The sequence below is a fragment of the Colletotrichum godetiae genome (assembly GCF_030913485.1).
Source record: "Colletotrichum godetiae strain CBS 193.32 chromosome Unknown BDP55scaffold_11, whole genome shotgun sequence".
NCBI classification, from domain to species: domain Eukaryota; kingdom Fungi; phylum Ascomycota; class Sordariomycetes; order Glomerellales; family Glomerellaceae; genus Colletotrichum; species Colletotrichum godetiae.
Window position 1 is genome coordinate 323722 of NW_026851259.1, and position 12185 is coordinate 335906.

Below are 12185 nucleotides of genomic sequence, written 5' to 3' on the forward strand. Positions count from 1 at the left end.
TCTAGACGGTGTACTGTCGGTCATCATTCGAATGGTTTGTAGCTTCAGTATTCGGTCCACAGTGTTGTCGATGTGCTCGACCCGTCTACGGGCAGGGCTCGATTTGGTATGTTGGCTTATGGAAGACTCGGCTGAGGGTTGTGGCGTGGTTCCTTGTGTTCTTTTGTGTCTTGTGGCACAGACAGTTTTCATACAGCTACGGTTTAGTTATGCTTAGAGTTGTTATTTTGATTCAATGAAGCCAAAGCGAAATGGTGGTCAGTTCGTAACACATCAACGGTGGTCTCTCTCAGTTGAAGTAATGATAAGATACATTAGAGCTCAACGGTGAATATCAAGAATGGCTAGACATGCCAGGACTGAATGAAACCCAGGTACGAATGTGCAAAGATCCTTTTCCCAAGGATTCGTCAAAACAACCGTCAAGCCATGTTGCCTGAGCCCGTTCTTACCACTGCCGTGTTCCTCGTCCTCACTGGACAACGCAAACGAGGCCTCCGGCGAGAGTAGCTACTGATGAGAGGACGGATGTCAGCGGTAGCCGGTAAAATTCGACTCGACAATAGACAGCTTGGGCATTGGCCTGGGTGAGAGAAGAGCATACCTCCACCGGCGAGGCCCGTAACAAGGCCAGCCGTCGCATTCTCGGCGACCTTCTCCGTTAGCTGCCTCCGCGTCGACTTGAAGTCTTCGATGGCTGCCTCCTTTCTCTCAACCACCTGTTGCACTTGGCTGATCTCCTGCTGGCGTTGGACAATCTGCTGCTCCGCTTTCTGACGCGCCCGGGCTGTCGATGCCGGCTGACGAGCCAGCGCGGCGGCCTCCTCGCGCACAGCGGCTATGGAGTTCTTCAGATTCTTCAACTCCGATCTGGTCGACCGCAGATCCGCCACGTATCGCGCCTCGGCAGCCCTAAGGCCGTTGATTATTCTGCTCCTCTCCCGCGCGTGGAGACCCTGGAGGGAACAGGCGAGGTACTGCTCCCGCTGCTGCATGGCAAGTTGCTGTCGCCCATACTCCTGGTGGAGTCCAGCTAGTGTGGCATGGTAGGCGTTATCACGGAGCTGCTGCTGCTCAGACTGGGTTTGAAGGCTCGCCAGCAAAAGATGTTGGGCGTTGTCTTGGAGCTGCTGCTGATGCTTCAGCTGCTGCAACTGGGCTTCTTGCTGCATGTTTCCCTGGAGCATGGCAATCTGGGTTTTGTGCTGCTGGAGCTGGATATCCATGCTCTTCTGGATCGCAGCCATCTGGTCAGCGTGCTGCCGGCTCTGGATCTCGCGCTCGTCCTCGTGTCGTCGGCGTTCGAGGTCCATCTTGAGGTTGGCCATCTCGGCTGCGTGGGCGCTCTGCCTGATCTGGAGCTGTTGCTGGTGATCGCGTTCGAGATCCCGCTTGTACGCGGCAAAGTCTTCTTCCTGCTTCTGCGCCAGCTTACGCAGATCGCCGGCCATGACGGCCCCGGCCGACGTATCCCCCAGTTTCTTCTCTTCGTCGACGAGCTCGTGCTGTATGAGCAGGACGACGGGGGAAAGTTGCGACTGGCGGATGAGGTGCCTTACGACGACGTGAGCTGAGTCTTTCTGCGTGTGCCCCGCCTCGCCGTGTCGGAACATGCGAGCACCTCCATTGATAACCCGGCCAAAGTATGACGCCTTTCGCGTCAGGTCCTGCTCGCGCTTGAGGAGTATCTTCAAGTCGTTTGGGTCCGGGGACGGCGGCCAGAAGGTGGTGGCGAGAGCTACGTTGGAATAGGCTTCCTCGCCGCAGAGAGCCTTGAACATCTCAATGTTTTGTGTATTGGATCGAGTCATGCGGTTATCATTAATGCGATGGAGGTAAACGATGCCATGGATGAAGACGTTTCTGGAGTAGGAGCAGCCTAGATAGGTCCCGATAGTGGACAGGATCACCTCATCAGAGCGGTTCAAGTCAGGATCGTTGAAGCCGGGCGTGTCAATCATATAGATGTGGTAACCGTCAAGCTCAAAATCGACGATTTCAATGCTTGCTGTGCCTAGTGAGTGTCAGTGAGTAGCTTCAAGATTTCCGCATAGGAGAATCAGTATGATGCGGTATTTAACTCACAGGAATCCAGGCCATGGCCTACAGTCACCGGCTTGCCTGTGCAGGCCTTGACGAAGCTGCTCTTACCAGCGCCCGTCATCCCCATGACCAGTATGAACAGAGTTTTTGGCGGCAGCTTCTTCCCGCCCGTGAAGGCGAGCAGTCGCTCGACATATTCCTCGACCCCCTGGCGAGAGACATCAGTGTCGTCCATGGGACTCTCGTAGAAGCAGACTCGATGTATTGATGCTGGAGCGAAGAAGCTTGCCAGCCTGATTCTTGTCCATCGGACAACCAGGGTCTTAGACGTAAGGCTGTTTGCCCAGTATCAATCACCTAGTCAGCTGACGGCTTACCTTAGACCACATTCGTACACTGTTACACACATCGGAATACTTCGCCACAAACATGGGCGCAATCCCGAGAGCATGGAACAAAAGCAAAGCTTCATCCTGTAAGTCCTACACTTTACAGAACTGTCTCTCTACCAAGCTTTTATGCTTACGTTCAAGCATCGTGTATTAACGAAGTCAAGAGCCACCTTACCTTGACAACATCACCCGGCTCATTTATAATTGCAATGGTATCGTCGTATAAAGGAATAAATGACTCCTTTGAGTGTCTACAATTGTCATGTGTTGAAATGGCTAATACTTTTATCTTTCTTATCTTGGTCGGAGCCGGTTCCGCATTATGGTACTAGACCATTCCGTCCAAGTTCCGAGCGAGCGGGGAACCCGATAACACAAGCTGGCAACCAACATCACTCTAGGACAGACTGGAACAATTAACCAAAGTTCGATTTGAGATTAAAGTACGATGGACCAAGACGTTCGGAATAAGAAAGAAAAGTCTAGAAGTGGGTAATCACCCGCGCCCTCTTACACCGACTGTGATGGTTCCCCAACTAACAAACGTCCGCGCTTACGTTAGGTGGTTGTCTCGTGTGCAAGCGACGGGTGAGTTCGATTATCAGCTGGCACTTTCTATTGAAAGCTTTAGAGACCCAATTCTAATTTCAAGCTGTAATCGAAAGCGAGTCAAGTGCGACGAGCAACAGCCGAGCTGTCATAGGTGTATCAAGATTGGGACCGAGTGTCCCGGTTACAAGCGACCTGTGAAATGGTCCACCAAGTATGAGAAGACCAACGTCTCTGAGCGCACCCCGATCAAGCCTCGCAGCCGCACTCCGGCCAGGCAGAGTCCAAGTGTCCGGAGACTCTCTAAGGATATAGAGCATCCTCAAGGTGTGCCTCGTCCCTCTGAGACCGGAGAACTCAACACAGTCGTGGCCCCGGGCGCTTTGAAGAGCATCGGCACGATCACACCATTTCAGGACTATTCGGGAGAGGCATCGGCGCTATTGCACTATTACTTTTCTACAGTCTGCCATGTTCTTTCCTCGTTCGATTCGCTGCACAACCCGTTCCGCTCGGAAGTGCCCAGGTTATTTACCCAGTCACCATTGCTGCTCTACTGCGTGTTGAGCATGTCCGCCGCACACCTCTACCAGGACGAAGAGTCAAGGGTTGTTGATGTTCCGTTACGACTCCAGACCAAGGCCATATCATACTTAGCTGGACAGCTACCCACGCCACCACATACAAATGGCTTAGAAGTGTCCATCTACCGTGCGCCAACAGTGGAGAAAGTAGTCGGAGCTGATATCAAAGATGATGTGCTTCTGGGAACCATTATATTGGGAATGACATCGGTATGTCTCTCACACTCCCTGGCTTCATTTCATTTCCCCACGGTCTATGAGTTAACGGAGTTACAATAGGCCTGGCACGACGTATCCTCCACGGGGTTAATGCATCTCCACGGATCAAGGGAGCTCTTCAAAGCTTGGATGTCATCCAGCCATCTGGACGCCACCATGCAGGGAATGATGAGTGGGACGCAAAACTTTGTGGTCTCGTCAATGGTGTACTGGGAAGCCATGAGCTCCTTCATCACAGATCAAGACCCCAACGCTCTGTCCTATCTGGACGCATTCTGCCACCACCATCCGCCACGTTCTCTACAGACGCGCCCGTGCCCCTGGACTGGCGTGGGGACAGTCACGTTCATATACCTGGCGAAAACGGCGACACTGGTGAGGAGGCTTAGAGCTCTGGGTCGCTGGGGCCTGTTCGGACAAGGTGAAGATTTCCGGAATACGTCGTACTCGGATCTTTTACAACAAGCCGTGAATTTGAAAGAAGAGATCTCGATGCTCGAAACCCCAGATTTCGGCTCAGTCACGGATAGCGGGGATATCTTTACGCCTCCAGGCCATCTCATCGCGATGGAGCAATGTTACCGACTGGCGGCTCTGCTTGAGTTGAAGAGAGCGTTCCCCGAGCTTTCGGAAACGCAACTTGTTCGGGGCTGCGCTGGGCTTGACGCAATTGAAAAGGCGAGTGAGCAAGCGGAATTGGTTTCCAATCTTGCTTTGACAATTCTCCAGACCATGGAAGAGATACCCGTCACCTCCGGTACCGTGTCAACGCAGCTGTTACCTCTCATCATCGCCGGGAGTGTTCTCGGCCTGGAACCGGGAGAGGATACTACAAGTGAAGGATTTGAGTTCATGGACACTGCGGGAACTGCGGAAGAGGTCGCAAGGTGGAGGGATTTTGTTCGAATGCGCGCCCGTTGGCTTTACCAACTGATTCGACTGAAGCCTGTGAGGCACGGGTTGCTCATCTTGGAAGAAGTTTGGGCGCGCTTGGACGGCACACACGAGGCGAATCGCGCTGATGATACCAACTCGGACAACGAAAGTTGTCATTGGATCTATGTTATGGAGGAAAAAGGACTAGAGACAATGCTGGGTTAAAGCTAAAGCAAGCATGGCATAATTCAGACTTGGGGACATACAGACTTCACCAGGCATTGGTGTCAAAAGGAGCAGAGTGAGCAGAGATTCACTCAACGAGGGTCAATCAGAAAAGAATCAGAGTTATCAGCGGATTCGGAGAACTCGGCAGATAGATGCCCATCCGCCTACACGCTTCAGGAGTGGTACCACACCTCGCACTTTTTGTCCCAATTAGGAAATATGTGTCCCCACTATCCGCGATGTAAGTCGACACCGGCGATAGCAGAGACGTAGTGGTTGAACATGGGCATAAATAGGCTCTATTTTCCCAGGGGGATTTGGGAATTAGGCCTACTTCTTTTCACTCTCTGCTCCAAGGATTGCTTGTTGGATCTTGTCCCAGGTTTGTCGTTTGCTAAACACCCCGCCGTACTTCTCACACACCATGCCTCCGACTCGAGAAGGCTATCTCTGGACTCCTTACGGGAAAACAATCGGTCTATCCACAAAGGCAGTAGTTGAATCTACCTCAGAGACCTTCCTCACAAACACATACGACGTAGTCGTGATTGGAAGCGGCTTCGCCGGGCTCATTGCCGCGCGCAATCTCAGCCGTGACTCTGGGATCCGTGTTCTCCTCTTGGAAGGCCGAGATCGCATAGGAGGGAGAACGTGGACGGCGAATGCACTAGGCGAAGATTTTGAGATGGGTGGGACTTGGGTACACTGGAAAGTCTTCTCAACGTTTTTGCCAAATATGATGAGGGCCAACTAATTGAAGCATCACAGGCACCAACCCCACGTCTTTACAGAAATCCATCGATACGGATTGCAGTCCAACCTGAAGACGTCATCGGGGACAGCTGCCGTAGAGAACACGCTCTACACACCCAAAGATTCGAAACCTGGGCTGGTCGATACCTTTGCCACCAACACAGCTGTCCAAAATGTCGCGGATGCCTTCTTCTCAATCGACGGTCTATCCAGCCGCGAACTGATGCCGTATCCCCATGACCCCTTCCGCCTCCCTGAAACATGGATAAAGTACGACCATCTGTCAGCCAAAGATCGTCTCGATCAGCTCCTCGATGTCAGCCAGCATGACAAGGATGTATTCGATGCCATGATCAGCTCCTTTGGCGCGGTCCCCGGCAGCGAGTGCGGTTTCACCGAAGTACTACGCTGGTATGCTCTGGGAGGCCACTCCATGGCGGGAACCTTTGAGCTTGCCGGGATGTATAAGCTTGGCGGAGGCGGGATGACCTCGCTAGCACGGGCAATTCTGGATGACTACCGCGGGCATGTGCTGTTCGACACCGTGGTTGAAAAGGTAGAGCAGCAAGGATCGACTGTCGTGGTGTCCACGAAGAACGGATCACAGTTCGAGGCCAAGTACTGTATCTCAACTGTTCCCTTGTGAGTACTCTCTACTAAGATCGAGTACTTGAGATGCTGACGATATAACTAAGGAACTGTCTATCAGACGTGACCTTTTTGCCACCACTCTCACCGCTCAGAATGGATGCCATCCGGGAAGGCCACATCAACAAGGGGAGCAAAGTTCATTTCCGACTTGCGAAGCCTGAGCCGGGATGGTTCTCCATGGCGAATGGACACGGGACTTCACCGTGGTGCTTTGCATTTTCAGACCACAACGGCACCACTGACGAAGCAGACCCTGGCAACTTTTGCATCGGATTTGGTTACGGTGCGCACCACATCGATCCAAAGGCGTCTGATGAGATGATTACGACGTTTCAAAACAACATCAAACCGGGATCCGAGATAACAGCTTACCTGACCCACGACTGGGCTAACGATAGCCTCGCCAAAGGCACTTGGAGTTGCTGGGGGCCCAACTCAATGACCAAGTGGCTCAAGGAGCTCCAGAGACCAGAGGGAAGGATTCATTTCGCGAGTGCTGATTGGGCCGAGGGATGGCGAGGGTTTGTTGATGGGGCAATCGAGCGAGGGACTGCCGTGGGACGGGAGATTGAGACGTTGCTTTCGGAAGACAACGTTGCCGCGCAGCTATAGTGACTAGATGTATTTCAGCTCTGCTCTTGTTGTTTACATCTACTTACTGAGTGTGTCATAGATATCCTCTAGCTGGGATATGCCTAGCAATAGGGCACCCACGGCCAACTTTGACGAGTAACGTGCATACTATTCCAGATTTGGTAGTCACATCAAGATTCAGCACCTATTATTTTTTCTAGCAGAGGCACTGACTTTGATATGTATCTTTATTAATAACAGAGGCGATTGTTCTCATCAAGATGAACCCTACTTTGTTGTACATCAACCGGGCTGCAAGCCAGCCTTCTTTTTTGGGCAGCTGCTAAGCCTCGCTTTCTCATCTTTGTCTATACCCTTTCGTCGAGTCTTCGTCATGTCCAACGATCTATCGGGCTCAGTTCCGAGACTCCACGTTCTACCCATCCAACGCCGTTGCTTTCTTTTTGTTTTTGTGAAGGTCTAGGCTCCATTTTCCGTCTTCATTTATTTCTTAAGCATGCCGTCGAAGGCGGGGATGAGGGTCTGTGCAAGCCAGAATGAGAAGACCAGCTTGGGTCCAGTCATAAGGAGCTAAAAGGGGAAATGGAGTGTCAGCGAATGATCTATATGTGCAGAGGAAGGGGGGCTGCTGGCAGGTATTACCTTGGGAACCAGACCCTTGAAGAAAGCGGTGGCACCTTCATTCTTCATCATGTTGGAAATGATTCTGAAACCACTTTCGGGGTTCTCAAAGTTGCGGTTCTGGATACGGGTCTTGATGACGTCGAGGGGAGCGGAGACAAGGAGGGAGGCGGAGGCACCGGCGATGGAGGCGATGAAGTTCTGGAACCACGAGGCCTTGTTGTAGTCGTCGAGCTTGAAGAGGTACTCCTTTGTGAAGGCGGAACCACCGAAGAGCTGTTGAGGGAGAGAGGCAAAGTTAGTCACCGCCATGGACCCTGAAATGAGGATGAAATGCGCTTACAGCGAAAGAACCAGGAGCGTTGCGGGCGGCAGTCCAGCCCCAACCTCTGTACAGGCCGAAGCCCTCGTCGGCGACAATTCTGAAGACACCACGGCCACGGAAGGCCTCGGGGTTTGTCTGTCTCTTGATCTTGAGGACGTCGAGGGGAAGGAGGACGATCTCTCCGATACCGATCAAACTGTCAAGTTGCGCGTCAGAATATCATGGTCCCCACAGATTTCGGTCTCCGAGCTCGCGCAACGGGACAGGAGAAAAAAAAACTCACCTGCCGGCGGTGGAGTGCATGATAGCCTTGCCAGTCTTCTTGCCGAAAGCGCGCTCAAAGTCCTCGCCGTAGTTCTTGGCCAACAAGTCCCTGGCGATGGGCTGACCGCCATACTTGTATATTCTCTGCAGGACCTTGTAGCCGGCGGCGTATCCCAGACCGGGGAAGAGCGAAACGAACTTGCGGCCCGCTGTCGCGGTGGCCGTGTCCTTGAAGATGACCTTGTTGAGCTGCTCGGCGCCGGAAATCTTGATCGCGGAAACTTGTCAGCTTTCTCGGGGCGTCATGTCGTTGGAAGCTTGCGGAAGAGAAGGGAGGGGGTAAGCTCGGTTTGGCGTACCTTGGTCTGGTTGCTCATCAAGCGCTTCGCAATGGTGTCGACCTGAGCTTCTTATTAGCCTCTTCCCGCGGCCCTTTCAATGATCGTAGCTCTTCGCAGCACTCACGGGGTGGAAGACGGCCAATTCAGCGATACCAGCGGAGCCTGCAAAACGTCAGCGCGCCGAAGCTTCATGCGCAGGCGCATGAAAGAGGGAGCATACCGGAGCCCAAGAGTCGCGCGGTGTTCGACTCCTTCTCCCGTCCAGTACCAGCAGTCGGAGACATCTTGATAGGAATCTGCTAAAGAGTGCGAAGGGGAAACTACGAATTCCCAATTGAAAAGGAGCAAAAAAGGCGGGTTCCAGAGGGTCGGACTGTCGTCAGGTCGTGGGGGGGCACGGATATCAGGAGCAGCTGCAAAAGAGGAGGGTGATTCAAAGTTTTGGAGTCGACAGCTGGGAAATTTTTACTCAACCACTTTGGACCGAACTCGCAGCTTAACTTTTGCTGACCCTGCAGGGACAGGCCCCCCTGGACCGCCGAGCACCGGGAAGTGGAGCCTAGCACGGCAGGGATTGGTTCGCCGCGCCGAAGCAGCTATTACCTACCGACCGGTACGCTAGCTCCGACCGTTCTCGACCGATCGGGCTGAATTCCGGCTCGGGCTATAGATTTGGCTTCATTTGATGCGACCTGTAGACCGTACATTCTCTGAATCATCTCAAGTTAGATCTGTATGACTGAGTTCCAGCTGCGGCGAGATAGAGAATCGCCACACTATTTCAGCAAGTTTGGTAAAATTGTGTTCGATGCTGAGACGCCATTGCTGGAATTAGCGACGCTTCCTTTTGATTTTTGGGTATCTATCATCCTTTTCCCCTCCCCAATTTTGAGCCATTCGCCCAATAGCTCCTTGCATATGGCCACGGTGGTGGCACTTGAGGCGCTTTGTACGGTTCTATGCCTCGGTCTAATAGTCTCTGAAGACTCCCACTAGTTCGTCCAGTCTCATGACATGAGCAAGAAGTTTGCTCTGCAGCTCCAGGTACTTGCTGTACTTGTTGTAGTGTTCGGCAGTCATGACCTCTTCCTCCTTGCCCTTGACATCTCTTCTCTCGACGAATGACAGAATGTTGCGTTCTCGGTACCGATGCACTTCTAGGTTTTGGAGGCATCGAAGTATTGCTTTGTAGTAGTCGTCGACCAGCTGCGCTTCGGTCCTTTCAATGTCGAAGAACCAGAAGAACATTGTCCGCGTTGCTGTTCGACTGGCATCTCTGGGAACCTCCTGAACATCAACGAAGCCGGCCATCTGCATGGCAAGCATTTTGCCCTGAACCTCTCCCTTCTTCATGAGAGCGAGAGATGGGAGCATCTTTTCGTCCAACTTGCCCTTCTCTCGCATAATTCGAGTCAAACGTAATCCATGTCGACCGAATGACTGTTCGATGACGGCATCGACCTCTGTCTGTTTGAATCCCTCGATCAATGGCTTGAAATCGACGGTCCACTGACCTCGACCTAAACTGCCGCAGTGTCGTAAGAAGCCTTGTCGGCTTTCAGATAATAGCAGCAAATGCTGCCGCATTTGATCGATACGGCTAGCGCCTGAAACGGGCCCATCCTCGAATCTGACCTCGCGGGACCCAGAAGCTGTCCGTGGCCCCTCGTCTTGGGAATCATCGGAGTCAGCTTTGCCGTTCATCTGGGGACGAACAGAAGCCCTCGGAGCCATTGGAGGCTCGTAGTCAGAGTCGTCGGAATCGTACATGGGCTGGCCTGGCTTATCTCTGACCTTCTCGGCACTGCGAGAGTCAATCTGGTCTGCAGAAGCCTTTCCAACCCCATGAGAGACATCAATGGAGTCGTCGAGGTTTTCAAGTATTTCCAGACTGGTCACGGCGACTTGGCGTGAGGTCGAGCCTGGACCGTCTGCGTCGTTATCGGAGTCGATTCTCGGATCCAACTGACAGCGGGGCATCTGTTGCGTCAACAGCCGGAGAGCTGTGTGGTATACAAGGCCGGTGACTTCTCCAAAAGCATCGGCTGCGTACTGGGCTAGCTTCTGGTTACGCAGCTCAACGAGACACTTCTCGGTGTTGACTTTGAGAACGATGTGCGACTAAACTCAGTGGTTAGCCAGGCAGGAGGGGATTTCATGCAGATAAAGACTCACATCGAGCTCAGGTACATCATCATCATCATCGTCCCAGTCTGCAGATTGGCTTCGTCCTTTGCCCTTGCCATTTGCGAGCTTCCTCCGCTTGGTCGGAAACATATTGCCTCGTCCGAGCTGTCGCTTCAACTTTTTGCTCTCGTCGCGTGCCTCTCGGAGTCTTTTCGAAACTTCTGTCTGCATAAGTTCTTTGTTCCGCGCTGTTGCTCGCTCGCCAGGGGCCGTTTTGGTAACCTCCTCTTCGATTTCGCGGTAAACGTCTTCCGGGTTTCTGAACGTCTTGGGCCCGACCTGATCAACAATTTCCGCTACAATAAGACGATTCAAAACAGCATGAAGCTCCTGAGCCGAATGCGACAGCCCATGCCCGTTGACCTTTGCTTTGGAGCCGTTGCCATTGACATGACCGTTCGTCGCATGATCACCGTTGAGACCTGCCCCGTTCCTCCCCTCGAAAGCCTGCAAGAGATCCGATACCCTGGCGTGGCCGAGCTGCATAATAGTTTGTACAATCTCCTGCTCCGCGGGACCAAATTCAGTGCCGACCATCTCGATTATCTTTCCAGCTCGGATAATGTTATAACATCCATCGGGATTCGCTTCATATGTGCCGATCTTGTTGTTGGAGTCGGACTCGTGGTAAATGAGGCTCTGCTGAACGAGGAGGGCTAGGCCATGGCGCAGCTGCCGCGGAGTAAGACCTGTGGTCTGAATAAGTTGAGCAATGGTAGACCTGCCCTTGCTGAATAGTACAGCCAGGATTCGCTGAAACAAGAGCACTCGTCAGCATGGCCTTTTGAGGGGTGCATAACGCCTGGAAGATGCGATTGTGATGCGCCGTCTTAGACGTGGGGATTGTGTATATAACCTACTGCAGGCAGCTCGCCGCATATGTCGTTGACGAGGTGAGCGCAGAGCTCTGCGCCATGCTTGGTCTGTTGGAGGAGTCAGAGAGATGGCCATTTCAGCTTGATCAGCACGATGCGAAACCTACCACCAACATCGCGAAACTTGGATTCAGGAATCAATCGACTCTAGAGATCCTCTCAATATCCCTAGAGCTGCCACACAAGCTACCGAGAAGTCATTGAGATAATACAGTGTTGTGTGCTGGGTATTGAACAAAGCACTTGGCCACGGATGATTTTATCGCAGTGAGGGTCGCGCTCTTCAAGTGGTAGAGGGACTGAAATAAAGTATGGAACTTTTTTTCTGAGCGGCGGGCCACCTAAGGCGGGGTGGGGGACAAAGTCGATGGAAAGCGCCGAGTCACCGACAGAGTCATGGAGGCTGGAGCTCCAGGTGGATGAAAGGCGTGGCTAGAACCTCTGAGGTGCAGTGCCAAAAACTTAGGTAAGATTGGATCTGCGACGCTTGAATGGAGCCTGAATTTCAGACGTCAACTGAGGTGCCACGGTGCTTTGGGTTCTTGGGATGGCGAGTGCTTACTGTGGTATGTGGCTTGTAGAATGTGGCTTGACACAGCAACCCACCAGCCTCAACAATGTCGGAGACTTGGGATTCACAGATTCTGCGACTCATCACTTTGATTACCTAAGGTTAGCTACGG

The 12185-nt window shown here is 52.7% G+C and overlaps 5 protein-coding genes across 5 annotated transcripts; 2 read left to right on the top strand and 3 right to left on the bottom strand.

Moving 5' to 3' along the window:
* Nucleotides 1–231: 231 nt before the first annotated feature.
* On the bottom strand, nt 232–2618 carry BDP55DRAFT_46605 (P-loop containing nucleoside triphosphate hydrolase protein). The gene is made up of 3 exons (XM_060567618.1): nt 2086–2618; nt 605–2014; nt 232–513 (listed from the first exon to the last, which is right to left on the bottom strand). The coding sequence occupies exons 1-3, from the start codon at nt 2276–2278 to the stop codon at nt 473–475; spliced, it is 1644 nt and encodes a 547-aa protein (XP_060432194.1). The 5' UTR covers nt 2279–2618; the 3' UTR covers nt 232–472.
* BDP55DRAFT_46682 (fungal-specific transcription factor domain-containing protein) lies at nt 2499–5102 on the top strand. The gene is made up of 5 exons (XM_060567619.1): nt 2499–2518; nt 2577–2923; nt 2998–3023; nt 3101–3778; nt 3848–5102. Exons 2-5 carry the CDS (start codon nt 2884–2886, stop codon nt 4886–4888), a joined length of 1785 nt encoding a protein of 594 aa, XP_060432195.1. The 5' UTR covers nt 2499–2518; nt 2577–2883; the 3' UTR covers nt 4889–5102.
* Nucleotides 5103–5315: 213 nt separating this feature from the next.
* BDP55DRAFT_738149 (uncharacterized protein) lies at nt 5316–7016 on the top strand (the record flags this gene model as incomplete). Its single annotated transcript, XM_060580383.1, has 3 exons — nt 5316–5614; nt 5660–6286; nt 6340–7016. The coding sequence occupies 3 exons, from the start codon at nt 5316–5318 to the stop codon at nt 6905–6907; spliced, it is 1494 nt and encodes a 497-aa protein (XP_060432196.1). The 3' UTR covers nt 6908–7016.
* A 180-nt stretch (nt 7017–7196) lies between these two features.
* On the bottom strand, nt 7197–8892 carry BDP55DRAFT_656138 (mitochondrial carrier domain-containing protein). Its single transcript, XM_060574358.1, has 6 exons — nt 8661–8892; nt 8565–8602; nt 8459–8500; nt 8119–8366; nt 7854–8031; nt 7197–7786 (listed from the first exon to the last, which is right to left on the bottom strand). Exons 1-6 carry the CDS (start codon nt 8722–8724, stop codon nt 7460–7462), a joined length of 897 nt encoding a protein of 298 aa, XP_060432197.1. The 5' UTR covers nt 8725–8892; the 3' UTR covers nt 7197–7459.
* Nucleotides 8893–8922: 30 nt separating this feature from the next.
* Nucleotides 8923–11990, bottom strand: BDP55DRAFT_656141 (RNA polymerase III subunit RPC82). The gene is made up of 4 exons (XM_060574359.1): nt 11610–11990; nt 11488–11550; nt 10616–11380; nt 8923–10561 (listed from the first exon to the last, which is right to left on the bottom strand). The coding sequence occupies exons 1-4, from the start codon at nt 11616–11618 to the stop codon at nt 9410–9412; spliced, it is 1989 nt and encodes a 662-aa protein (XP_060432198.1). The 5' UTR covers nt 11619–11990; the 3' UTR covers nt 8923–9409.
* Between the last annotated feature and the right edge of the window lie 195 nt (nt 11991–12185).

Bases quoted from the DNA above. Each gene is read 5' to 3' on its own strand.
- BDP55DRAFT_656141 (XM_060574359.1), bottom strand. The intron at 11,381-11,487 runs GTAGGTTATATA...CTCTTGTTTCAG, and splicing joins TATGCGGCGAGCTGCCTGCA to CGAATCCTGGCTGTACTATT. The intron at 10,562-10,615 runs GTGAGTCTTTAT...CACTGAGTTTAG, and splicing joins ATGATGTACCTGAGCTCGAT to TCGCACATCGTTCTCAAAGT.
- BDP55DRAFT_46605 (XM_060567618.1), bottom strand. From the start codon at position 2,278: ATGGACGACACTGATGTCTCTCGCCAGGGGGTCGAGGAATATGTCGAG. The intron at 2,015-2,085 runs GTGAGTTAAATA...GACACTCACTAG, and splicing joins AGGCCATGGCCTGGATTCCT to GCACAGCAAGCATTGAAATC. The intron at 514-604 runs GTATGCTCTTCT...TCCTCTCATCAG, and splicing joins TACGGGCCTCGCCGGTGGAG to TAGCTACTCTCGCCGGAGGC.
- BDP55DRAFT_46682 (XM_060567619.1), top strand. From the start codon at position 2,884: ATGGACCAAGACGTTCGGAATAAGAAAGAAAAGTCTAGAA. The intron at 3,024-3,100 runs GTGAGTTCGATT...TGTAATCGAAAG, and splicing joins GTCTCGTGTGCAAGCGACGG to CGAGTCAAGTGCGACGAGCA. The intron at 3,779-3,847 runs GTATGTCTCTCA...GAGTTACAATAG, and splicing joins TTATATTGGGAATGACATCG to GCCTGGCACGACGTATCCTC.
- BDP55DRAFT_656138 (XM_060574358.1), bottom strand. From the start codon at position 8,724: ATGTCTCCGACTGCTGGTACTGGACGGGAGAAGGAGTCGAACACCGCG. The intron at 8,603-8,660 runs GTATGCTCCCTC...GACGTTTTGCAG, and splicing joins CGCGCGACTCTTGGGCTCCG to GCTCCGCTGGTATCGCTGAA. The intron at 8,032-8,118 runs GTGAGTTTTTTT...GCAACTTGACAG, and splicing joins ATGCACTCCACCGCCGGCAG to TTTGATCGGTATCGGAGAGA.